We start from the raw sequence: 27,810 nt of genomic DNA on the forward strand, positions 1-27,810 counted from the left end.
ATGAATAAATAAAAAACAAAACAGCTGCTTGTCATGGGGCAGTAGCGCAGTAGGTAGTGCTGTCACCTCACAGCAAGAAGGTCGCTGGTTCGAGCCTCGGCTCAGTTGGCGTTTCTATGTGGAGTTTGCATGTTCTCCCTGCGTTCGCGTGGGTTTCCTCTGGGTGCTCCTGTTTCCCCCACAGTCCAAAGACATGCGGTACAGGTGAATTGGGAAAGCTAAATTTTCTGGAGTGAGTGTGTGTGTGAATGTGTGTGTGGATGTTTCCCAGTGATGGGTTGCAGCTGGAAGGGCATCCGCTGTGTAAAAACTTGCTGGATAAGCTGGATGGTGAAATGGGCGCTGCTGTTGCATTGGGACGTTCTATTGAGTGTCGCTTCTTGGTCATTCTAAGCTCTTTGAAGATACGCATCAAGCTGCAGACCAGAAGTTCAAAGCATCCTTCTTATGCTTACACGCAAAGCATAATGGGCAATTGTGCATTTTATGAAAAAGGTCTAGCACACCTACTTTTCTAACGGACTAGTTTGTAGTAAAGGGGCGAGGCGAATCTGTCATGGTTACAGGTGTTCAACTGTAGAAAGTAAGTCAAACAGGTTGTTTAACGATTGTTAAACGATGACAGAATGTTAATTTTGAGTGAACTATAAAAAAAATTGTTGTAGTTTTTCCTCCAAACCGATAGATGTCAATCGCGAACATAAATTCCGGTTTGAAAAAAACACTCGCGCGGCGGTTGTGGGTAATATTCATGGCGGAATTCTGAAGCTGCTAAGAAGAGACACACCTTCTCCGTTTTCTCTCCGTCGGTTCAAATTGTGGAATTATTTACACCTTTATCGGTTGAAAAAGTGAATTATCGTCCATATAACTAAAGGAATGGCTGAAACAGGCTCAGGTAGGCGGCGTGTTTGACATACAGCGGGTCTTGCAAAACACTGCAGCTGTTCTCCAGCGCAGCCGGGCATGTAAACAGAGGATTTTTCCGCAAACAGATTCTTGTTTTGTTTATAAGTTTTACATTTGTAGCTTTCTAAAAGTTTGTAGTTTGGTTTACAGTGCATAGTTTGAATAACAACGTCTAAATAGATAGCTAACTGTTAATGATCTTGCCCAGTACTGCTTGTACGTTAAATGAGTTATGTTGTTAATAGTTAGTTTAGAATATAAATAATGCTTTAATGTATATTATTGTGTAACATTTAGGCTTTTGAGTTAGCATTTTATTTAAATGCCTGTTTAAATATATGACAAATGCTTTTGTTTTTATTGTTTAGAGCAGTTTGCAGTCATATAATGGCTGTCAGTGCTGTCCGTGGATATTCATTGAGGTAATAGAGGTAAAGTTGGTTTTATATTTGCACATTCAGACTTTTCCTTAATAATATAATTTCGTAAAATTATTATTTGCAAACTCTAAATGGCGAAATCATACTAGCAGCCAGTGACTATCAAAGTCAATTAAACAGTGTTGATGTTGTTTTCAAGTCACACTTGCATGCTAATTCCGATCGAATATTCAAAGTACCATGGTAAACAATATAGAGACTTCCAAATAAACAAATGTGCAAATATAAAACCAACTTTGCCTCTAATAGGGAGTGTGTCACAAGTTGACACCGAATTAATGTGTAAATATAAAACCAACTTTACCTCAGTATTGAGGTAAAGTTAGTTTTATATTCACACATTCTGACTTTTTCCTTAACATAATTTAAAAAAAAAATATTATTTGCAAATTCTAAATATTGAAATCATATTAGACTTTTAAAGTACAACATTGTTCACAGTCAAATAAATAGTGCTGATGTTGTTTTCAAGTTATACTTCGGTGTGATTTCAGACTGAATATATTTAAATTACCATGCTAAACTATGTAGTGAGCATGTCACAAGTAGGCTAAAGAATTCTCACAGGATGATAACCTTGGATAAAAATCTCATGGTTTCACATTATTTTGATAATTGCTCTATTATTATTAAAAAAAAACTATTCCCCATTGAACTCAATATATTTTATTTTGAGAAACATTTATAATATTTTGGAGCTCTAAACATGTCAAACTACATAATTTAAATGAGTCATTGACCTCTGCTGTCTTCATTATTTTCAAAAACACTGATTTCATTACAATTTAAAATGGCATCTTTAAATATATTTTCTGTTGGAGATACTGTTATCCTAAAAAACGTAAAAAAAAAAAAAAAACATTCTTACACTTATCTTAGGAATGGTACAGTAGAGCATTTTTGCGGGTTTAAAACCTTGACTTTTTCAAACCTGGTATACCTTGTAAACGGTTATTGCCCAATGCCTAGTCACAAGTTGTTTTCACTGAACGAATGTGCGAAAATAAAACAATCTTTACCTCAATTGAATACTGCATGAGTTGAATATGTCCTGTCATTAACTGCATCTGTTTTCTTTTAAGATCAATCTGGTGACATGAAGCATGACATCGCTTCATCCCCTGGGATGTCGGATTTAGAGAAAGAGGTTGCAACCAATGCTTTCGAGGCGTTTAAGGTAAATAGTTATTATATAGATGTCTGTGAAAGACATATTTTTTGTGATTATTTTTTCCAGATCTCTGTGACATTATATTGCGTTTTTCTTCCAGACTGGAAGCTATGACGAGTCTCTGAAATATCTTGACAACCTTCAGGAGCTGAACAAAGAGGACTACAAGATTACAATGAACAAAGCGGTCACTGAGTTTTATAAAAGTGGGCAGACAACAAGCAGCACCTTGAAGCAGACGCTGATGACCTTGAAGAATCAGGTATGGTATCACTGATGTCTCTATTAAGGGATGCTAAAAGTGAAGGCTTTGAGTTGGAGAGGAAAATTAAGGATGCACCAAAATGATATTTATTTTTTAATCATAGGGTTTAATCTTTTTTTAATAAATTATTCAATATTAACATATATAATATATTTTTTGAGATAAATGGCACATTATGGACACTGTTTTATTCATCTCTTTCTATATATTAAACATTGATTTAGCTTTGACATATGACATCAGTATGATTCAAATATTTTAGAAAAAAGTAATTTTTGATCAATTTATTACATTCTTGTAAATAATAGTCATTTTTATTTACCAACATCTTGTGGAATGATTTATACCATGATGCAAGAAATCTAGTCGAGTCCCGCAGCTCCCATTGTACAGCCGCAGGACTCGACTAGATTTCTTGTATCATGGTATAAATTTCTAAATTAAGTGTGGGAGCGGTCGGTAACTGTTGTTATTTGAATTGGAGGGGGCGGTCTAACAATATCGCTCTCGACTCCCGAGCGAGCACGTGTATGTATGTGTGTGAATGTGAGAGTGTGATGCTGTGTGTCGCTTGCTTGGGGCTGTGCATCTATGTGTGTGTGTGCTTATACAGACAGCTTGTTATAGGCTGTCTGGACCCTGTATCATGTAGCTGGGTGGTTTTTGCCTTTGCTCCTCCGTTCGCGAACACATCAACCCCCGGGAGCGGGATTACAAATTTTAGATCTCTACTGCAGCCCACACATCGAAACACTTTTGGGCCCAAACTGATGTTTCAGAAAAAAAAAATAATAATAAATTAACTGAAGTGTTGGTGCATCAATTTGATTTACCAATTTTGTTTAACAAATGACAATAAAATGACTTTAGACTCTTACTTCTACTAATAATAATAGTTGTTGTTGTTTGCAGATGCATACAGCTGTGGAAGATATTGATGGTTTGGATGATGTCGAGAACAGCATCCTCTACTACAATCAAGCAGTGATCCATTACCACATGCGTCAGTATTCAGAAGCCATATGCATTGGGGAGAAGCTCTACCAGTTTCTCGAGCCATTTGGTATGTTTCAGAATGCAAATGAAATTGTTTTTGTACAGAAAAGCAGTGTTATAAAACAATGTATTGCACTTGGACTTGCTAAAGTCTTTTAGCTGGTCAGGTGCAGTAGTATGGCATGGCTTGATGGCTTTCTCTGTCCTAGAAGAAAAGTTTGCTCAGGCCGTTTGTTTCCTGCTGGTGGATCTGTACCTCCTCACTTTCCAGCCTGAGAAGGCACTGCACCTGCTGGCCGTCCTGGAGAAGCTCACCGTGAAGGACGGGACCAGTAAAAATGGCAAAGGAGAGGTGAGAGATGTTTGACTCTTTATACCGAAATTAAAATTGTGGTAGGCAAGTGAAACCATCACACTGGAGTGAAATGTGTTTGGACATTTTCTTTTTCAGAAAACATTTAATGCATCCCTTCTCTTCAAAATTATTAGTGATTGATTGTTCCTTACTCACTAGATCTTTCATTTTTCTAAGGGTTGTTGGCTTTAAGTGTGCTTTCAGTTGTGACATTCAAAAAAATCATGTAATATTTTAAAAATGATAGTAGACTAAAGCACTTTATAATACAAATACAAATAATATATTTTTCTTAAGACCTGTGCACTTTATTCTATTTTTTTATCTGTTATTGTTTTCAACTTTTGAATGATACACTTTAAAAAAATAATCATGTTTGACACTTTTTACAACATAGTTCACCCAAAAATGTGTCAATTTAATCGTCTTTGACTATTTTAGTCTTTCTTTTGAACACAAAAGAAGATATCTTTTGTATAACGATGGAAACGGTTACCGTATTCCAACATTCTTCAAAAAATGTTTATCTGTTACTATTTTCATCTCTAGAATGATACGCTTAATTAAAAAAATAGAAATTGTTTTATGATCTCTGTTAGCATCTTTTAAAGTCATCGTTCACCCAAACCTTTTGTCAATTTACATATCCTTGACTAGTTTTATCCTTCTGTTAAACACAAAAGTAGATATCTTGAAGAATGTTGGAAACTGGTAACCGCTGACTTACATAGCATTTGCTTTTTTTTTTTTTTTACTATGGATGTCAATGGTTACTGGTTTCCACTATTCTTCAAAGTTTTTTTTATCTGTTATTGTTTTCATCTTTGCTCATCCTTGACTAGTTTTGTTCTTCTGCTGAACACAAAAGAAGATACCTTGAAGAATGTTGATGTTAAACATGTTAAACATTCTTTAAAGTTTTTTTTTGTTATTGTTTTCATCTCTGGATTGATACAATTAATTAAAATAAAATACATACATGACCCGTTTTATGGTCTTTGTTAGAATTTTTAAAGGCATTTTTCACCCCCAAATTTAGTCAGTTTATTCATCTTTCACTTGTTTCTTTCTTCTATTAAACACAAAAGAAGCTATGTTGAAGAATGTATGAAACTGGTAACCATTGACATTCATTGTATTTTTTTTTCTACTCTACCAGTTTCAAACATTCTTCAAAATAAATTTTTATTCGAAATAGTTTTCATCTTTGGAATGATACACGTAATTAAACAAATATTTATTGACTTATTTTATGATCTCTGTTAGCATCTTTCAAAGGCATTGTTCACCCAAACAATTTTTGAATTTGCTCATCTTTGACTAGTTTCATCTTTCTGTTGAACACAAAAGAAGATATCTTGAAGAATGTTTGAAACCGGTAACCAATGAATTCCATAGTATTTGCTTTTTCTTCTATGGATATCAGTGGTTACTGGTTTCCAACATTCTTCAAAAAATGTTTTATCTCTCATTTTTTTTCATCTCTGTAATGATACACATAATTAAAAAATAATAAATGACCAATTTTATTATCTCCGTTAGCATCTTTTAAAGGCATCGTTCACCCCTGAATTTTGTCAGTTGACTTTCATAGTATTTGTTTTTTCGATGGGAGTCAATGGTTACCTGTTTCCAACATTCTTAAAAATGTCTTCTTTTGTGTTTAACACTTAAACTCAAACCAGTTTGGAACAAGTCAAGGATGAGTAAATGATTACAGATTTTAGTTTTTTGGGTCAACTCTATCTCTTAAGTATAAAAAATGTTGTGTAATAAGCCACAGCGACATTAAGTCTTTTATGATTACCAAAGCTAGTTTTATCAAACCCATAAGGACAATTTTCAGCAGTTTTTACTCCAATTTTCAGTGTAACAGAAATGCTTTTATTTAATGCATCGTAATTGAATAAAAGTGTTGTTAAAAAATCTTTTTAATTGCGTCTCTGTAAAATTTAGAACATTCTTGCTACCAGATGACCAATAAGTTAAATATGTCAGACCGTGGAACGCTGCATTGTAAGTTGTTGTTTCAGAATCAGTTTTCTCTATTTTTCCATTAAACTTCTTCTATCACATGTTATATTTCAGAATGCCAGCAGCACAAATAAGGAATCTGCTGCTCTGAAAGCAGAGTTCACAGCTATGATTGAGGCCGCTAAATCAAAGATGCACCAGGTAATGCACTGAGTTTAAAAAAGATTTTAAAAAGTCAACAGTCTGTTATTAGAAGGGGAAACCCCGCCCATGACTGATCTCTCCCTCATTGGCATAAACAGCCCTGACTGAGAAGCCGCCGTCCATCATTCGTTTTCACACCATACCAGCTGAAGATAATGTCTAAGTGGCATGTTAAATGTTAAGTTTTAAAATGCACAAGTGTACACTGTAGTCTCCATACACTGCCTTCTTCTGAGCCACTTCTTTTTAACATTTTTAGTTTTTCACACCTTTTTTAAGCTGCCAATTAGGCATGGGCTGGTATAAGATTCTGACGGTATGATAACCTTGCATATAAGTATTAAGGTTTCACTGTATCACGGTATTGAGATTACTGGTCTTAAATATTGTCTTTTTAAATGTCTGGGTAAAAAAAAATATATATATTGTGTTCAAAAGGGAAAATTTTTAGTTTATTTTGAGAAACATTTCAAATATTTTGTTGCAGTGAAAATGTCAGGCTAAATGAATAGGGTACATGCCGAAGCATGCTAATGGGACTTTTAATTTGCCAGTAACCTGGGTTAAGCGCTTCCGGCGAACTGTATGCCAGTGCAAAAACCAGCACGTTTAAGGTCTGTTTTCTTTAAAAATCTGCGATCTCCACTGGCTGAGTGATATCCAATATAAAGTGGCTTTCAGATTGTACAAGGAGCACTGCATTAAATTACATTTCCCCCCGCCATGTCTTTATAACATGTATTTAGAATATGATCATATTTATTTTACCCCAGTATATTCAATGGAACTTCTGCGCTAGCCTGCCAATTCTGACGGGCATGTGCGAGTAAATGGCTTTTTGTCTAGTTTTATGCTCGAGCAACTAAATGAATGCCGGAGTTTATTTAACTAAATGTATTTTAATGACATTACAACATCAATGCTGTAAAATGAACTGTATAAAATGGAAAAAAAGTTCACAATAACAGGTCACCGGACGTTTATCAGTATGGGAAAAACACTAGCTCGGCATATACCCTATTATTCAATTTTGTTGTCTTCATTTGTTTCAAAAACTGATTTTTTTTTACAATTTAAAATGGCATCTTTTCTGCTGGAGATATTGTTGTCCTAAACCCCCCCTAAAAAAACTTAAAAAAAACAAAAAAAAACGTACAGATACCTTAGAAGCGGTATTGCAGAAAATTTTGATGGTTTTAAAAAACCTTGACTTTTCTAAACCCCAGTCTACCTTGACAAAGGTTATCGTCCCATGCCTACTGCCAATACTCTGACTCTATTTGTATTCGCCATCTTTTGAAAAAAGCATTCAATCTCATTCGAATTTAAAGTGACCGTCACCTAAACAGCACAATTTGTATCAAAGCATAAAAGAGGCAGTTCAAAGAGTTATTAAAACTCTGTGGAATTTGAGTTTACTGTGGAGTATTTTAAGTTGAAACTCGTCCACACACACAATCTAGGCACATCAGAGATTTATTTATTTTTTTGTCTTGTAAAAATGAACATAATAGGTCCCCTTTAAGTAGGGCCAGACAAAAATGTTTATTTCTGCAAAGAATTTTCTGCGGATTTATGCAGAATGATTTTAAAAGGTATCATAATGAAAAAAAACAAAAAAACATTTATAATACATTAATAATGCATATTATTAATAATTTAACTTTTATTCAATGTTTACAATGCAAATCCAATTAGATCCACTTATTTGGTAAACAAAGCAGGTCTCAGGGTATCCTGAGAAAGCAGGTATCTACAGAAAGACAGAAAATATGACTTAACCGTATGTATTTTTAAATAAATCATATAAACATTTTAATATAACTATTATTATATCACATTAATATAAGTGAAATTAATTTAGAAACTGAATAAATATAAATTTACATGTTTACACAAGTAAACGAACTCAATGATGGGCTAAAAATCTGCGGAAATCTGCGCCCACAGATTTTGTGGGGGCTTACTTATAAGTGGGTTTTGTTTTGATCCTATGCTATATAAATAAAATAAAATACATTTATTTTAATGGGAGTGACGTTGGGGAGTTGGGGTGAACCTCTATCACAATGGTAGGGGAAACATTGAGTCCTTATTAAAAAGACCTTTATATATTTTCAGCTAACAGTCATAAGCAACAGCTGTAGTTTGTTGTGTTTGTACTTGCAGTATAAAGTGCGAGCCTATATCCAGATGAAGTCACTGAAGGCCTGCAAAAGGGAAATCAAATCTGTGATGAACACATCTGGAAATGTGAGTAAATTCACATGATGTACATGAACTGTAAATGTCCACATGTAATACAGTATATGTGCCATATACGTTTAGTTAATTGACTGTTTTACACATTCCTCCCTCAGTCTGCACCATCGCTCTTCCTGAAGAGTAATTTTGAGTATTTGAGGGGAAATTATCGTAAAGCTGTGAAATTACTCAACAGTTCAAATATTGCAGAGCACCCAGGACCACTGAAAACAGGTACACAACCTTTATAATATGCACCACATTAAAAACAAAAAACACCTATGGATGTTATATAAGTGTTTGTTTGACTATAAAATGCAGACACCGGGTTCTGCCAAAACATGTTTGCTTAATTGGTGTCTAAGAAGCAAGCCACCAGACTTGACTGATTCCCTAAACCTTTTAACCTTGTGTTTCTTTTGTGTTGTACAATCAACTGAAACTGAATGAGCAGGCCAGAGAGTAACAGAGGCAAGAAACAAAGTAATGATAATGAAAATGAACATTTGGATGATCTTATTAGCAGTTTTACAGTGCTTAGACTTGATCTGGTCAGCATAGAGATAGCAAGTGTTATTACAAGCGGTCACAAAATCTTCCAATAAAATGTTCGTTGAAATTATATATATGAAGACCAGCATTCTGTGTAAGATCCTTTAATCATATGGTTTAATGATAATGGCAAACATTGCAACAGCAAAGAAAAGAATAAAAAAGTATACTGAAAATGAAAAGCAGTTAAAGTTGCTGTAGGCACATTTTTGACACTTTTAAAACATGAAAATAACACGTTTGCAGATGTTTAAGAAAAATAGCTAGTAAACATATTTGTTTATCTGAAAAAAAGAATGCTAAAATCAGCTGTTCTTATTTGAAGATCTTTGATCTGTGTTGGAATGTCTGTCTTCGTTTTGGTTTATATAACCAGCACACTGCCAGTTTAGCCAATTATACTTCAGCACCTCTGGTTGTCTTTGCAGAAAACACAGTGAATGTAATTTAATTTCTAATTTTAATTTTACACCTCAATTCTGCACCTTAAAAATAAATGTTAAATTCTATAAATCATCTAATACAGAATGCTTAAAGGTGCAATATGTAACGTCGACACCCAGTTGCCGAACTAGGAATTGCATTTCTGGATCAAAACAAATGCAAGCGCAGGTTGCCAGATTGGAGACCAACAGGAGTCTGACTGTCGAGCCTAAAGGCTGATTTCAATCGTGTTCTATATAAAAGCAACGGCAGGAAGGAAGGAATATTTTCCATATTAAAAGGAGTTTTTGTTCTAACCAACATCTCCAATTGGTATATTAGAAACCGCTTCTATTTCTTGCATCTGAACAACAGAAAACTTAAAATTATTACCTCAGGTACACATCATGTGCTGTATTCAGTGTTAAATGCTTTTTTACCTGACATTTATTGCTATATACTGAAAGCAGCAGCAGATAGTTCACCTCAGATCTTGGAAATAAAATTAATCATTTGAAAATTAACTTTCGTTGGAGTACATTTTTGACGGAGTGCAGTAAGTGCACAATTCTGTGCTTCTGAATTGCTGTATTTAAATTTCTGTCGTGTTTCGGGTTAAAAGAACCAAAACAAAGACACTGTTCCAGCACGTTACACACATTTTCATAGCAGAATATCTGACTTAAGCAATGTTTTTCAGATAAAAAAGAATGTTCACTTAGGATGTTTCTTAAATATCTGCAAACATATCATGGTATTTTTATGCTTTACAAGATTCAAAGACTTGCATACAGCACCTTTAAAGTTACTGTCAATCTCTTTAAGCTATACAGAGGGAACAACTAATACAGATTCTTATTGTCTTTATATATGTAAAAATGTAAATATGTTCCATAACGTGATATCTAGCATACATCTTAATAAATACAATTTACAATAAATACAATTTGCATAAATTCTTAGTAACATAGCTTGCTTATTAAAAAAAATTCCAGTTAAAACTTCTCTCTCTCTCTGATGTTTGTGCTTGTGCTTTTTTTTCTCCACTTTCCAAAGGTGAATGTGTGAGGTGTATGTTTTGGAATAACCTGGGCTGTATCCATTTTGCCATGGGGAAGCACAACCTTGGTCTGTTTTACTTTAAAAAAGCACTTCAAGAAAATGACCACACATGCGCCCAGATTGGCGACGGCAGTAATGCGCAGGGTAAGATGATCAGGACTTGAGGACAAATTGTGATTTATGGATATCTTGCAAGTTTGTTAGTTAACATTACAGGCGTAGGATATATTGAAAAAATATCAATACTGTGATAATAGTATATGTAATACATCACTTACAATTAAATATATTTTTGTGCCAAGCATTTGTGTGCTGTATACATGGGTTGTTTATTTCCGCTAAAGTTTTCAGTCATTTTTAAAGTCTTTAAGTTTTAAACCTTGACTGTTAAAGTAAAAAAAAATTACATTTATTTATTTATTTATTTTTTTTATTAATTTCCAAAATGATGATTAACAGCAAGGAAATTTTCACAGTATTTCCTATAATATTTCTTTCTTCTGGAGAAAGTCTTATTTGTTTTATTTTGACTAGAATAAAAGCAGTTTTACTTAAAAAAATAAATAAAAAATAAAACATTTTAAGCCTTTAACTGCCTGCTCCACCAAATGGTTGACCATGTTTTGACTGTTTTCAATAATGACTGTTAAAGTCATTTAAAAATGACCATTTTAAATAGTAGTTTACACTACACAGCGTTGTTGATTCACAAAAATATCAAACAAACATAATCCCGTTGCACTACTAAACTTGATTTTGCTTTTATTGTAAAAAAAATAACAAAACAGCAACATGTTAAATGAAAATATGAAATATTTTATGGCATACTTAAAAAAATAAAGATAATTTAGCATTCAAAAATGTTTTGGTTTGATAATTTATTCAAATAAATTGGTCTTACGCTATATTTTCAGATTTTTCTTAGTCTATGTATTAATTACGGTACTTTTACCATTTTTAACAAAGTGACACACTTTAGAATTTTTATCCTATATTAAAATCTTATTTAATTTATGTGCTCGTTTGTTTTTTGTTTGTTTAAAACCCACTACCGCCCATCCCCCTGGTAGACTTCAAAAGATGAATAAAAAAATTATAATAAATAAAATAAAAATAATAAATAAATCAAATAGTTTTACAAAGAAATTCTACAAAAACTTTAAAAAGAATGCATTTTTTGTTGTTTTTAATTGTACATTTATTATTGAAATGTTCTTGCCATGAAAATGGCCTGGGTTGCTGACATGGCATTAAATAAAATAAATACCTTGTATTATTCAATTAGCTCAGAAAAAAATATTAATTACCTGCTTATTTTAGTATGATCATACCATACTTTTTTTTTTTTTCAAGTTAGTATTGTAAGAAATATTGCATATTCTCCCAGCCTCGTACTTAACATTGTTTTTTCCTCCCCCATAGCATCTAAGAAGTTCAGTGGTATCCCCATGTGTGCTCTGTTAGCGAATAAGCGCTATGAGCTGCTGTATAACTGCGGGATTCAGCTACTCCATATTGGCCGACCGCTGGCAGCGTTTGAGTGTCTGATGGAGGCTGTACAGGTGTATCACTCCAACCCTCGACTCTGGCTCAGACTGGCAGAGTGCTGCATCACAGCTAATAAAGGGGTACAGACATTAACCCACATCTGTTTTTTGTTTTTACATGAAAGACTCCCCCAACCTCTAAATAGTACACTTCCATTCAAAAGTTTGGGGGTAATAGTTATACCTAGAAAAGTGTCATTAAAGGGATAGTTCACTCAAAAATTAAAATTCAATCATCATTTACTCACTCTTTACTTGTTTCAGTTTCTTTCTTCTGTTAAACACAAATGAAGATCCTTTGAAGAATGAATAAAAACCTGTAACGATTGACTTTCATAGTACTTTTTTTCATTCTATGGAAGTCAATGGTTACAGGTTTTCTGCTTTCTTCAGAATATCTTTTGTTTCAAACTTATAAAAATTTGTAAACTCTTTAAGGTGAGTAAATAGTGAGTAAATAATAATTTTTAGCTGAACTATTTTTTTAAATCTATAAAATAACAACTTTTTTTAGTGTTTACTAATTTTTATTATTTAAATATTGTTATTTTGAACTTAAAATAAAACTTTGAACTTTGAAACAGAAATATAAACATATCAAATAGAAATTGGCGGTTCATTCCGCTGTGGCAAGCCCTGATTAATACAGGGATTAAGCAGAAAAGAAAATGAATGAAGTAGAAATTGAAACATACTTCTTTTGTCGTATTTAAAGTCTGTTCACGTCAAATGCTTAAAACCATTTGCATGTTTTTAAAATTATTTTGGTATGACCAGATTTGTTAAAGTTGGAAACGCCTTTGTGTTGTAGGCTGATGATTTTGAAATATATTTGACATTCATATTTATTTTAATAACCTTTCCTTCATTTGTTTCCTCTTAGAGTTCGGAGCAGGAAACAAAAGGTTTACCCAGTAAAAAGGGCATCGTGCAGGCGGTTGTTGGGCAGGGCTACCATCGCAAGATTGTTCTAGCATCACAGTCCACACAAAACACCATCTACAGGTATTAATAATTTTGGACTAATGAACCATGATTTTGCTAATTATTAATGGAGTTACAAAATGTAGCTGCTTGAGATTGTGTCTGCCTGATTGGAGGGATGCGATTTCCAATTCATGCACTGTATGATGCACTGTAGTGACAGGGTTTCACCAGAAGATGTCATCCTGTTGCACTTATTCTTTTCTCTCTCAGAACAAATAACATTCAAAGACATTAAAGGGATAGTTGGCCTTTTAATCAGCCTTTATTGTTCCAAAACTTTTATGTAATGGGTTTGTATGGGTACTCTTTGAACAAGGCATACATTGAATATGCTTGAATTTTAATCTAGTGTTGTAAAGGTTTGAAAAGTACTTTGATACTTTAATTTTTGGATAAAGTACTTGAAACAACTTGAAATTGCAATTGTGTAAGTTTCATAATAATTTATTGTACCAAATAGTTTCCTATTTAAGCACAATATTAATACATATTTGCTTTTTCATCAAATGAAAGCTATTATTTATTCATATATTATAATTACTGTAATATATTATTACTATAATATTACTATAATATACCATTGAAATCAGAATTATTAATTATTAAATTATTAAACTAATGATTTTGAAGAAAATGAATATATTTTAAAGAATATAAGAAACCAGTATTCATTGACTTCCATTGAAGGAGAAAAAAAACACACACTATGAAAGTCGATGGTTACAGGTTTTTATTTGCTTAATTACTTATTCTGTCCTCATTTACTCTCGATTCAAAGCCGCATGACTTTCATTCTCTGTTGAATGCAAGAAAATATATGTGTTTAAGAATGTAAGTTACCAGTATTCGTTGACTATAGTTTCTTTTTTTGCCATAATGTGGCTCTCCAACATTCTTCAAATATATTATTTTGTATTGAGAAAAAATAAAACTTGTAATGAATTTGAAGAAAATATATATTTTGAAAGACCGCAAGTAATATAAATATATATATATATATATATATATATATATATATATATATATATATATATATATATATATATATATATTTTTTTTTTTTTTTTTAAAGAATGTAAGAAACTAGTATCCATTGACTTCCATTGAAGGAAAAGCACAAATACTATGAAAGTCGATGGTTAGTGGTTTTTATTTATTTAATTACTTATTCTGTCCTCATTTACTCGCTTTTCAAACCCTCATGACTTTCTTTCTTTCTTTGTTGAACACATTTTTTAAGAATGTTAGAAACCAGTATTCATTGACTCTCATATTTTTATTTTACTTGGCTGTCCAAACATTCCTCAAAATATCTTATTTCGTATTGAGAAGAAAAATACAACTATTGACTTTGAAGAAAATATATATTTTTAAATAATATAAGAAACCAGTATCCATTAACTTCCATGGTATTTTTTTTTGCCTTACTGTGTGGCTATCCAACATTCTTCAAAATATCTTATTTCTTATTGAAAAAAAACAAAACTTTTAATGATTTTGAAGAAAATGTAAATTTTCAAAGAATGTAAGTAACCAATATCCATTGACTTCCATAGTATTTTTTTGCCATAATGTGACTGTCCAACATTCTTCAAAATATCTTAATTTGTTTTGAGAAGAAAAGCACAACTTGTAGTGGTTTTGAATTATTTGAGGGTGAGACTTTAATTTTAGGTAAACTTTACTCTTTTAAAGCTTCTTACTTTATCAAAGATCAGTAGAAATAATTCTGATCCATTAACCATCCTGAAACCAATGGACCCATCTGCTTGTGTTTGTGTGCAGCGAGGCGCAGTCGGCAGCTATCCCAGTGGCCAGTATGGAATTTGCAGCAATCTGTTTGCGGAATGCTTTACTCCTGCTGCCAGAGCATCAACAGCACGACAGTAAACCAGACAACGGCTCCAAGAGCTACAGTCAGTCAGGCGGCACAGAAAGCGGCAGCGAGACCAGCGACGCCTGCAGGTACCTGTACATCCATGCAACATAAGCACTGAAAATAACTGATCATGAAGTAACCTGAATTGACTGAACACAATGAAGAACTTGTCAGATACATTCTTTTCACCATCATTTTTTTTTATTTGCCTGACAGTGGGAAAACCCAGGAAGGGGACAAGTTCATTCCTGCTGCCCCCTCATCGCCCTTGAGGAAGCAGGAAGTGGAGAATCTCAGGTGAGCTTACAGGAGACTTTATATGGACTTGCTATAAAAAAGGCCTGAGGTAAAATGGTCTCTTTTAAACGCATTTGATTTAGCTCCACCAATTGTTTGACAAATTATGTATGTCACTGCTAAAAGAAATTTGCTTATTTTTCCAGTATAATTTCCCAAAATATTCCATAAAATATGTCATATGAAGGGTTTAAAATATACTTTCCCCTTTGAAAATTATTAAGCCTAATTTAGATATTTTTATTTCTTGTTTTAAGCTTAGTTGCACATAATTTACACACACGCACACACATATATAAATATATCTGTCTACATACATACATACATGGCTTGCCACTGTGGCTAGTAGTTTTCCACCGTTAACAGCCACTCACCATTTTCACTGGCCATAATTTTGTAGTTGGAAAAATATATTTTATATGCATAATTTTGACTTTGGCATGAGTTGCGGCGTGCTAAAATGACTTCATTTAGATTTTGTGTCGTTTCCACTTGCCTCCTCATTCATTTAACTTTTTTTCTTTATAAGCTTACTCAATGAGCATGAGCAAATGAGTTATGCTTTCATAAAAAAGTGTCGCATTGAAATTAGTTTTCTTTCACTGGACTTTTCAGTGCTCAACACAATACGGATTTACTTTTTTTTTCTCTGGCCACACCAAACTAATTATTTCCTTGCCACAAATTTTAAATAATGTGTCAAAACAAGCAAAACACTGCTGTATACATACACTTTTTATTCAACAAAACAGCTGACATTTAAAAATATATATATTCTCACGCATCTAAAACTATGCACATTTGTGCATAGGCCTGGGTGTGGCCTGCTGGGAGCACATGGTCTTTAGACCTTACCTTCAGTGTTTGATGGCCAAATTCGTTTGATTTTGTTTATTTCATATCAGTTTTTTGTTCAACTAGCTCTGCAACAAACAGCAACAAATTAAGACTTGATGTTCTATGTATTATTTGCAAAGGAAGCGTCTAAACGCCTCAGCAGATCCAAGATGTGACAAATTTGAAACATTCAACAAGGATAGTCACAACAGTCTGTTCTGTTAACTATGCATACAACAACATATTAAAGCAATATTGTTGTAAAGGATGATTATTAAACTATATTAACAAAAATAACAGCAAGCAAAAGAAAGCTGGTAAAAACATTCTGTGCGCAATAATGAAAGGATCATGCCACGCACACAGTTATTGTTTGGCCAATTAATAATCTGTACAAAGAATGGTTAAAGCAAAAGCGACAACAACTGCTGCTTACAAAGAATCTCGAGCTCTTGAAGGACTGTGGGTGCACGAGCATAGGACTAGTTTCATTTTCAGGCATAGTTGCTTCGACTGAGGAAACTGCACAGGAGCTATTAAACAGTGGCACGCATCAAATCACCTGTGCGCACAACACTAAAGCCCTCGTCAGTGAGTGTGAAAAGCCTCTCATTCACCTGCTTTCTTTTGCTTGTGTGAAAAGTTGTTTTTGTCAGTCGTGCTGCTTCTCGATTCTAAGATCACATTTGTACACAAATAGACAAATGGACATAAACTAACAGTGTATTCTGTAGTGACGACGAGCCAGCACTGGCAATTTAAAAATTAGTTTTAGCCAGCCAAAGTGGCTAGTAGGAGTGGCTGTCCTACCCGCCTCAACCAATATCTACCCGCATTTGGCGGGTGTTAATGTAAAGCCCCGTGTATATATATATATATATATATATATATATATATATATATATATATATATATATATATATATATATATATATATATATATATATATAATTTATATTTATATATTTTTTTTTAAATTAGCTATCCATTTTTCTATAAATCACAATTATTCAATTCAATTTTATTTCTGTAGCGCTTTTACAATGTAGATTGTCAGCAACATAACATAGAAGTTACAATTAACAGAGAAGTTCTAGTAAATTGCGCCAGTCCAGTTTTCAGAGTTGTTTTTTTGCTGAAAGTCCAAACCCTGAAGAGCAAATCTCAGCCAGACATTTTTATCTTTTTCTCACTTAATTTAGGGTCTTATTTACAGTGCTTTTGATTCATATTTACATTAACATTTTTAAGTAATGTTTGATATTTATATTGTAAAACCAGGCAAAAATACTGAGCAAGCAAAGCATTTTTGTATTTTATATAAAAAGCAGTCCTCAAGAGGGCACTTGTCAGCACAGAAAGCATTTAAATTTTTCAGTGTTTTTTTTTTCATTTGGTAACTGCTGTAAAGCAATTAACCTCCATTATTTTTACTCTGTTAGTTTCCTCTGACAACAGGTTTTGTTTCCTTGACTAGCTCACAATGCACCTCTCTTTCTTATTGTAAACACACACACTTCACTGTTCACTTATGCAATCTGCTTTTTTTTTGCCTTGAGAATTGATTAGACTTTCCACCCCACCTCCATCCTGCTCTCGGTCCCCTTCCCCCTCATCTTTGATCCAGGGGGACGGTCTGCTCCAGAGGGCTGGCCGGATGTAGGTCCCTGTGAAGGGAAGGGGTGTGGAGTGTGGATTGTGTTGACCCTGCACTGACACCCTGATACACTGACACTTTTACGAGCCCCTGGCAGCATTTACTCAAAGGGCTCTTCCTGGAAACCTATTGTGTCACAGGCAGCCGCTCAGAGCACTGAGTATTTCTCTGTTTTGCACTCTATTCTTTACCTACTCATACCCTCTTACGGAGCATCAGCAACAAAGTTGAGCATTTAGGAAATTAGCCTATCATGTTCAACTTCACCTTGATGCACACACAAGTTCATGTGCATTTACTACTGTCTGTTAATATATAAAACATCTAGATTCACCTGCAGGGACATTGAAAAACCAGATTATTTTGAACAATATTACAGTTGTTAAAATGTAAAATAAATATATATATGAATCCTTTCTGAAATATTAGCTCCTTGTATATTTTTTCTCTCTAATTTTTACTTAAAGGTAAGAAGTTTTTTTTTCAACACATTTCTAAATATGATTTTAATTACTCATCTCTAATAACTGATTTATTTTATCTTTGTGAAGATGACTGTAAATAATATTTTACTAGATATATTTAAAGATGCTCGTATTCAGCTTAAAGTGACATTTAAAGGCTTAACTAGGTTAATTAGGCAAGTTATTCTATAGCGATGGTTTGATTTTTAAAATGTTTTTCAAAAATTAAAAACTGCTTTTATTTTAGACAAAATAAAACAAATAAGCCTTTCTCCAGAAGAAAAAATATTATCAGACTTACTGTGAAATAAATCTTGCTCTGTAAAACTTAATTTGGGTTATGTTTGTAAAAGAAACAAAATTCACAAGAAAGCCAATCATTTTGACTCACCGGCCACTTTATAACGTACACCATACTACTACCGTGTTGGACCCCCTTTTGCCTTCAGAACTGCCTTAATCCTTCGTGGCATAGATTCAACAAGGTACTATTTTGCTCCATATTGACATGAAAGCATCACGCAGTTGCTGCAGATTTGTCGGCTGCATTTCCATGAAGCGAATCTCCTGTTCCACCATGTCCCAAAGGTGCTCTATTGGATTGAGATCTGGTGACTGTGGAGGCCATTTGAGTACAGTGAACTCATTGTCATGTTTAAGAAACCTGTCTGAGATGATTCACGCTTTATGACATGGGAATGGAAATGGGGGCACCCTGAGGAAACCAGGGTGTACATGCAAACTTCACAAAAAAATGCCAACTTTCCTAGCCGGGACTCGAACTAGCGACCTTCTTGCTGTGAGGCAATCACTGAATTTTATGTACATAAACTGATATTAGCTTTTTTGCCTATGTGTATTAATTCCTGTAATTACCATATTGTGGATGTTTTGCAAAAAAAAAAAAAAAACCTTCCTTAAATTCGATTTTCGAGGCAGCTGGCAATTCTTGTGGTTGGATTTGTTGAAATTGTCCAACACTGAACCTTGCAGAGTGTATACAGGGTGCCCGCGGGGTCTTAAAAAGTAATAAAAGTTAATAAATCAATGTAGAGAAATTTAAGGCCCTAAAAGTTTTAAAGTCTTAAATGCTATTTTGCAAAGTATTCAATTTTATATCATTTTCAAATATGCAATGTATGGTTGTATGCTAAAGTTCGCCTGAATTAAATCTTCGAATATCAGGATGCTGTGTAGTTTATGAAATCCTACTAGATTTGACATCATGCTGCTTTGTTTACTGCAGTAATAAAGTCAACACCTTTATTTCTGCAGTTTTATATGCGCCAACCTGCTGAATTAGCTAAATTAATTAGATTTCTTTTCAGTATATGAATAATGTTTAGTTTTGTATTAGTCTCTTACATAATATTTAGTAAATATGAAAGTTAAAATCTCGCCAGTGTTTCCGCTTAAAACCTAAACTGGTTATAAGGTCTTAAAATGTATGGGAAGAATCTTAAAAGAGGTCGTAAAAGGTATTTTACTCTCTGATTCCTGCATATACTCTGGTTACTCTGGTATAACTCTCTTTACCAGAAAGAACTGTGAAAAGTCACTTTAAATTCTGTGAAATTATTTTGTTGGTTGTAAATGGTTTAATCTGCTTGCTTCTCTCTTCAAAGGTGCTCCATTCTAGCCTGCAGTGCGTATGTGGCTCTTGCTCTTGGGGACAACTTAATGGCTCTTAACCACGCAGAAAAGCTCTTGCATCAGGCAAAACTGTCAGGATCGCTCAAGTGAGTCCGTCTCTCCATTTCTGGCTGATTTACCTCTTTTATGGGTCCTGCTCTCACAACATTCAGCAAATATTTGCCCTCCTAAAACAGACAACCCTGAGCGACATGGCGTTTGCTATGTGGTTCAACCAGTCAAACAAAAGGTCCCACCTTGCCTGACCACTTCATTTTCACAATTTTGTGTTTTTTTTTGGTGGGGTCAGTGTTTGTGAGGAACTAAAATCACTAAACGCCTTTTTTGTGAAAACAAACGTTAAGCTTCATCAGTGGTTAAAACTATTCAGAGAATCAGTTGTATTATTCCCTCATCATCTTCAGCTTCTCAAAATAATGAATGAATGAATGATGGTGGGATTTTTTTAACATTTGACTTGCGACAACAGTCCCACTCCTACCTGACGGTAGAAACAAGTACCCGACAGAAAAACTGCATTAAGTGCAATGCATGTAATGTATGTGGTAATTTTAAGTTCTTGGATAACAAAATAAATGTTATTCAACCTATTTTTTTTAAGTGCAACATATTCTAAAAGATCAGGGGCTTTTGACAGTACATCAGGGGCTTAACCCGAAAATGAGTATTCATTACATTTCTCAGGGAATATAGGTCATATATTTTGGTGCATTTGAACAAAACACATTTAGTTAAACAGATATATTTATTCAAATAATATTTTAGTCACCAAACATATTTAGAAATAGAAAGAAAATACGTTTAAATGCATGCAAAGTATTGGAAAAAAGATTACAAAGGACATGTTTGACAACTACACATGCTTAAGAAACAATGAAATTTATGACACTATATGGTACACATGAAATATTGTGTCGTTACTTTAAAACATTTAGGGCTCTATTTTAATAGGTACAGAATCTAAATCTCAGGGTGCAAAAGCATTAAGGGAGTGTCTGAATCCACTTTTGCTATTTTAAGGATGGAAAAACCCGCTTGGCCTAACAGGGTTGTGCTTATTCTCTTATGAGTTCTGGATGTGTTTAGAGAATAGACCGATCAGAGTCTTATCTCCTATTCCCTTTAAGAGTTAGTTGTGTCGAGCCATGGCGCATTTGCTATTTACAGTTAGGAATGTAATGCTTTCATTGTAGATCTGTGCATTTTTAAATTGACACTCCTGTTATTTAATGCAATCAAACGGAAAATCTAAGTGAGATATTTATTCGTGGCTCTTTAATCAGAATGTTTAAATTATACAGTGAATAAAGCACATGTTCAACAACCTTAAAGTACACATGAAATCAAAACTAACCATATTGATTTTGTGAGCTCACATTGCTAGGCTTGTGGTGAACAATTCATCTGTGCATGTCATTAAGAAAAAAAAAAATGCCCTTGTAATCCAAAATTGAAGACACTATATGTTTGTTTTTAGATAAAGTCTCAGATTACGTCTGTCTGAGGCATTGGGCGTGGCTAACATACTTAACCACGCCCCTCCAACTGTCAGTTTTGACAACAGAAATGGTGAGCAGGGGGTGTCTGTTAGGTTGTAATGACTTTCCCCAAACCCTTTTCCCAAAGTTTTCTTAATTAAATGCCTACTTTTCTACATCCAATGAGCACGCAGTAGAAAAAACAAGCCACACCCACCGTCTTCTCATTTACTTTAGCAATTTCTTTATCACAGAACAAAAAAAAAAAAACTAAAAATAGTCTCAGTTTCCGGTTCATGCTGAGTTTAAGTTTGTCCAAAAATAAGCGAATTCAGCAGAATACATACATGTCTGTCAGAGCACTTAATTATTTTCTTTGCAATCCAATTTAAATACAGAATCGATTCTGAACTTTTAGGATTCGATTCAGAATCGCGATTAATCGATTTAATTTCGACCTTCTTCACATCTTTTTCTTCTTAATCATCTTAATATACTAAAATTAGTGTTGTCCATGTACAAGTATTGTTTGTTTGTATTGGTTCGATTTCCCAGGCACAGATGAAGCTTAAACTAACGCTGGGAGTCAGTGCGCACAAAGCAGTCAGTTTAGCTTTAGTCTTTGTCTTAAGAAATGGCTTTAAACAATGTATTCAGCTGATCTATAATCAATTTTTAATGAGTTGTGGTTGTGTGTCTGTGTGTCTCAGGTTCCTGGGTCACCTATATGCTGCTGAAGCCCTGATCTCGCTGGACAGGATTTCTGATGCTATTGCACATCTCAACCCGGAGAACGTTACTGACGTCTCGTTAGGGGTGTCATCCAGCGAACAGGACCAAGGTATTGATACACACAGGCATTATCAAAATCTATAAATGATCATTTACATGGTGTGTTATTTATTGACGTGTGCTGTTAATGACAGGTTCTGATAAAGGAGATCTGGAGCCTGTGGAGTCCTGTAAGTCACATTTGATTCTTGTGGTTTTAGTTTATTTAAAATGGAAATTGTAACAATGCAGTCAAGTTTTATTTGCCAACATTAGTTAACTACATAATTTAACGTTTACAAATTATGATTTTAGTAGTGTATTTAGTATTTATTATTATAGTATTTATATATAGTATATGTAGTAGGTTTATTAATGTTTTATTAATGTTTATTAATATTTATTAATGTTTATTAATGTTTTTTTCTTAAGGATTTTTTTACTCTTAAAAAGCAGCTTTATGTTTATTAACCAGCATTACAAATGCTGAAAAATACTGCAAATATATTTAATTCATTACTGTCATTATTAAATATTGATAATATTACCTTCATTATAAAATTCATAAACTAAATACATTTTAGATAGCGTTTTTAATATTTGAATTAACAAAAAAACTGTTTATTTTGTTATAGTTGCTTAACTTTAACCCTTTGGCCATGGTTTAACTGTTTCAAATAAAGAATGTTTAAGTCATTTAAAGAATGACTGTTTTATCATGAAAAGCATGAAATATCTTTCACACAGCAATGTTGGTTTACAAAAAATCAAACAAACATCCTGTTGCACTGCTACACTTGATTTTGGTTTAAACAAGAACACATGTTAAATGAGAATCTGCAATATTTTATGGCGTACTTCAAAAAATAAAGATGATTTAGTGTGTAATTTTGTTTTATTTTGAATTTTTATTTTGAATATTATATAAATAATAAATTGGTCTTACATTTTATAATTTTTACAATTTTCATAGTTTATGTATTAATTCCGATACTTTTACCATAAACGAACATATCTACCATTTGTTAGAGGCTGAAATTATGGGATGTGTTGAAAAAAATTCATTGAGTGTGTTACCTAGCAACATTAGGAGTTAAGAAATGCAATCCAAACATTTTTTGGTGGGGTAGTTAAAAGGTTGAATGGTTTTATTTATAGTTTGAACTTGTTTTATTTACATTTAGTTTTTTGTGTGTGTGTGTGTGTGTGTGTGTGTGTGTGTGTGTGTGTGTGTGTGTGTGTGTGTGTTTGTTTGTTTGTTTGTTTGTTTGTTTGTTTGTGTGTGTGTGTGTGTGTGTGTGTGTGTGTGTGTGTGTGTGTGTGTGTGTGTGTGTGTGTGTGTGTGTGTGTGTGTGTGTGTGTGTGTGTGTGTGTGTGTGTTTGTTTGTTTTTGTTTGTTTGTAAATGTATAGTCAAGTCCGAAATTATTAATACGCCTGGCAAATAAAAAAGTGGAGAAATATTTTTTCCACAGTGATGCCTCTTATACATCATCATCTCATCTTTTGGAAGAAGCCTGTGTCATTTCTGGTATCTTTAAAAGTGCAGTATGTAAGTTTGACACCCAGTGGTTAAATTAGGTATTGCACTCTTCGTACAAAACACATGCAAGCGCAAGTTGCCAGATTGATGACATCAACAGGAGCGTGTCTGCCTATCAAGCCTAAAAGCTGATTTAAGTCGTTTTCTAAATATAAGGAACATCACATGATAGAATATTTTCCAAATTAAATTGAGTTTTTGCCCTAATCAACACCTAAAATGTGTATTTTAGAAACACTTTTAATTTATTGCAGCTAAACAACAGGATAAACTGACGATGACCACCTCAGATACACCTCATGTGCTTTATTCAGTGTTAAATGCTAATAATGTGAGTTTGAATGCCATTTTACATGACATTTATTGTCATACCACTGAAAGCAGCAGCAGATAGTTCACCTCAGATCTTGAAAATAAACCATTTGAAATTGAATTTGAAGCTTCAGAACTGTGACTCAAAACCAACACAAATCAGTGATCCAGCATCTACATTTAATAATTTAATAAAGAGGTTTAATAAATAGTGCACTTTTCTGTGCTTTTGAATGGCTGTATTTAAATTTCTGGTGCAAAGAGCCAAATTGCTTATCACTGCAAATCTCGTCACGTAGCGTATTGTTAGGACATGGGGTTATAATGTAACCTGCTCAGCTAATGTTTACATTCATAATGTTTATATTATTTGCTAATTAATAACCTCCTCGAGTGGAACTCTGAATCTGTGTCTCATTTCCACCGGAGGTCAAATTTTCTGTCGCAGATGCATACTTTAAGCCTTCCTGACTGAATGAATCAAATAAGCTGTTTTCCACCAAGGCACCCAGGGGTGCTGAAATACAATTGGCTAAACTGGCATTGGACCAAAACAAAGACAGATGTTCCAGCACGTAACACACATATTCAAGCAGAATATCTGACTTCAGCATTGTTTTTCAGATAAGCAAGAATGTTTACTCAGCATGTTTTTTAAATATCTGCAAACATAGTGTGGTTTTTCCATGCTTTAGAAGAGTTACCTACCTTCAGAATTTGCCAGGGGTTTGAATAATTTTGGTCTTGACTGTGTATATTACATATAATTACACAAAATATGTATACATAAATATGATTGTATGCGTTTTAATTCTTTTTTGTTTGTATTTAAAACAGAGAAAAAATTTAGTTATTTGTCAACCATGACATTAATAAACATGAGTATTTACCTAAATATGTCTTAAGACTAAATAATATTGTAATGTATTTGTTTTAAAGTACACTAACAAATAGTTTTCACTTTGGTGTAGTAAACTACAGATTTAAACATTATTCTTTGAACATTTGTTAATAAGAATGTTTATTTTGTATGTATTTATTTGTGGTATGCATTCATCAGCAGGGAAGCAGACGCCTCTGTGTTACCCCAGCTCTGTAAGCTCTGCCCGTGCCACAATGCTCTTCAACCTGGGCAGTGCATATTGCTTGAGGAGTGAATATGAGAAAGCCCGCAAGTGCCTTCATCAGGTAAACAAGCAGTCGATGCAGTTGAATCAAAATCACAATAATATAAAGTGAGTCCAATATCACATACACATGCGCTATTCCATGCTATTTTATAGTAAAAATAGAGTAAGAAAGCGCACTCTAACTGAAAACACCATGCACTCGATGATCACAGTTTTGCTGATGTAGTAGAAGAGCAGGAGCTGAGTGAAATGACCAAACTTTAATTTCACGGTGTGAGAAAGTCTATTTCACGGTGAAGATATCTTTCACAACATAGTTTTTTATTAAGGTAGTTATTACATAAAATGTATAAACAGGCTTTATATAATTCATAAGCTTAAATATCCAAGCAATGAAAGGGACTTGATCTTGTGATTATTATTTTATTTTATTTTTAACCTTTATAATACAAAATATGACTTTAGATGAACAGCTTTATGTGGACAGTCATTATTATAAATATTTCCCAAGTAACATCTTCTCACAGATATAAAATATTCCCCAAGGTACAGGAAAATAAAACTTAAATATGAATATATAAATATTTAAACACTTAAAAGAAATATAAAAAAAAATCTTTAAACTTATGAAATATAAATGACTACAGTTGTATAAAATATTAAAACTTAAACTATACTTTCTTGCTGAAAATACAACTGGCAACATTGAGTTGGTCATATATATAGTATTACGATGTAATGTCTCGGCTGTGTATTTAAAAATGGCGGTTCGTTTGTTTTCATTCTCCTGCTTGCGCATGCGCTAGTGATGTTTCTCTGTAAACCAATAGCGTTTAGCTCTGCGTCTACTCTAGCTCCACCTTTTGGTACCCTTTTGTCGTTCTAGGTAGCCTTTGCAAAGGAGACCCAAAAAGTTGTATGGTACGGTTCGCTTTTTGGGACCTTTTAACAGTGGAAACGGCCATAAAAGTGTACCGAACTGTACCGTACCACTCAGCGGAAACGGGACATAATATGCATAATCAATAATAATGTAACACCTTTTCTGCTTATTTTTTCTAGAGTTCTAAGTTTCAAATGTTCTGCAGTCTTTGTATCTGTTTTTGAAAAATAAAATATAATAAATTACAATCATTTGACAGAGCAAAATTAAAAGTTACATAAACAGTGCTTCATGGTTTGCTGTGGAGTCTTAGAATATTCAAATACAAAAATGTAACAATCAAACATAAAATCACTTGTTCATCATCGTATCAATAATTTTATAGAATATTATAAAAATAAAATCTTTATTTTAATGTTTAATAGATAATCTAATCCTGTGATGTGACTTTTGAGGATGCACACGTTGCGATATCAATGCTCAAATGATTTATTGTGTGGCCCTAGGATGTACTCATGACAGGTATTATTTGTTGGTATGGTCATTTATTTAAATATTGTTTGGCAACAGTTAAATGTCAACAGAGAAATGGTTTAAATTTCTGTTTAGTTTACAAAAAAAAAAAAAACTTGTGTTCCAATTGGGACAACACTACATGGTTGAGTGTATAGTGTGTTTTTTGGGACGCACTGTAGTTATCCTCACTGGGCATTAGATGCAAACACTTTAACATATGTAAAGTATATCTTCAATCTATTTGATTTCTGTCTACATAGGCTGCTTCAATGGTGAACACTAAAGAGATTCCCCCAGAAGCTATATTACTGGGCGTCTACTTAGAGCTGCAGAACGGTGAGTCACACACCCAGATCTCAATTACACCGTGACTTCTGGGAAATGCTGCTGTTTTTTTTTTTTGAGAGGGTAAATCATTTGACACTTAATTATTTTCTCCTTGATCAATCGTTTTAAACCGTGATTATCGCTTCCGCAGGAAACACACAGCTAGCTCTACAGATCATCAAACGCAACCAGCTCCTCCCCTCCGTCAAGCCCGGCTCTTCTCCAGACTTCCGGAAGAAACCGCTTTCTTTCCAGTCGACTCAGCCTGTACAGCCCATCCAGACCCCTTCGTCCTTCACACAAGTACAGCGCAAATGATTCCACTCACACTACAGCCCCAAAACACCAAGCGTATCTTTTTAAATTTTATTTATGAGGCTGCAGCAAAACAGATGAGGGATTGCAGGAATTGGGTGGTGCTTTTGTCGCAGTCTGTTAGAAATATGTATGCGTTTTGGGGTCTATGAAATTATAAATAAATTTTTATTTACACTTATTAGTGGTCTGACATTTATGGGATCAGTGTCAAAGATGAAGTTACAGAATATAAGATTGAAAATCTGCATGGATCTGCAAAAAGATCACCTGGTTGTCACAAATCAATGGACCAAAGGTCACTGTTAAGATCTAATTAGCATAAATTCATGGACCGCTTGTAGAAGCTTTTAAAAAGATCTCCCTTGTATGACTTTATTCCTTCTCTACTGGTGCATAAGAACTCAAATAAACGTCCTGATTTCTGAAGGCTCGTCCCTTGCGTGGGTGGACAGATGTCGGCTTTCTTTCATGTGTGGTCTCTCTTTTTTTCCCTTAGGGTGGCCCATCACCTTTCTCATGCTGGCTCTTTCTTATGCTAAACCCTCCTACCCCCACACCTCTTCCCTTCCACCCACATCTCTCGCCATTGTTGCCCCGATCTGACGTGCTGTCAATGA

At 33.8% G+C, this 27,810-nt stretch overlaps 1 protein-coding gene across 16 annotated transcripts; it reads left to right on the forward strand.

Moving 5' to 3' along the window:
• The first annotated feature begins 76 nt into the window (after positions 1 to 76).
• Positions 77 to 27,619, forward strand: cnot10 (CCR4-NOT transcription complex, subunit 10). 16 transcript variants are annotated; one of them, XM_087285644.1, is made up of 20 exons: positions 730 to 968; positions 1,278 to 1,331; positions 2,432 to 2,526; positions 2,621 to 2,782; positions 3,698 to 3,848; positions 3,994 to 4,133; positions 6,225 to 6,311; positions 8,484 to 8,567; positions 8,675 to 8,792; positions 10,590 to 10,739; positions 12,018 to 12,223; positions 13,026 to 13,147; positions 14,915 to 15,094; positions 15,225 to 15,305; positions 19,889 to 20,002; positions 22,105 to 22,235; positions 22,321 to 22,356; positions 25,080 to 25,207; positions 26,809 to 26,884; positions 27,027 to 27,619. In XM_087285644.1, the coding sequence occupies exons 3-20, from the start codon at positions 2,446 to 2,448 to the stop codon at positions 27,191 to 27,193; spliced, it is 2,214 nt and encodes a 737-aa protein (XP_087141770.1). In that variant the 5' UTR covers positions 730 to 968; positions 1,278 to 1,331; positions 2,432 to 2,445; the 3' UTR covers positions 27,194 to 27,619.
• The last annotated feature ends 191 nt before the right edge of the window (positions 27,620 to 27,810 follow it).

This window comes from Danio rerio, chromosome 16 (assembly GCF_052040795.2).
Source record: "Danio rerio strain M-AB ecotype USA chromosome 16, GRCz13ab, whole genome shotgun sequence".
NCBI classification, from domain to species: domain Eukaryota; kingdom Metazoa; phylum Chordata; class Actinopteri; order Cypriniformes; family Danionidae; genus Danio; species Danio rerio.

Excerpts from the sequence above, each read along its gene's own strand:
- cnot10 (XM_087285639.1), top strand. The coding sequence starts at position 2,446 with ATGAAGCATGACATCGCTTCATCCCCTGGGATGTCGGATTTAGAGAAA. Across the intron at positions 13,148-14,914 it reads ACACAAAACACCATCTACAG|CGAGGCGCAGTCGGCAGCTA; the intron begins GTATTAATAATT and ends GTTTGTGTGCAG. Across the intron at positions 15,306-19,888 it reads CAGGAAGTGGAGAATCTCAG|GTGCTCCATTCTAGCCTGCA; the intron begins GTGAGCTTACAG and ends CTCTCTTCAAAG.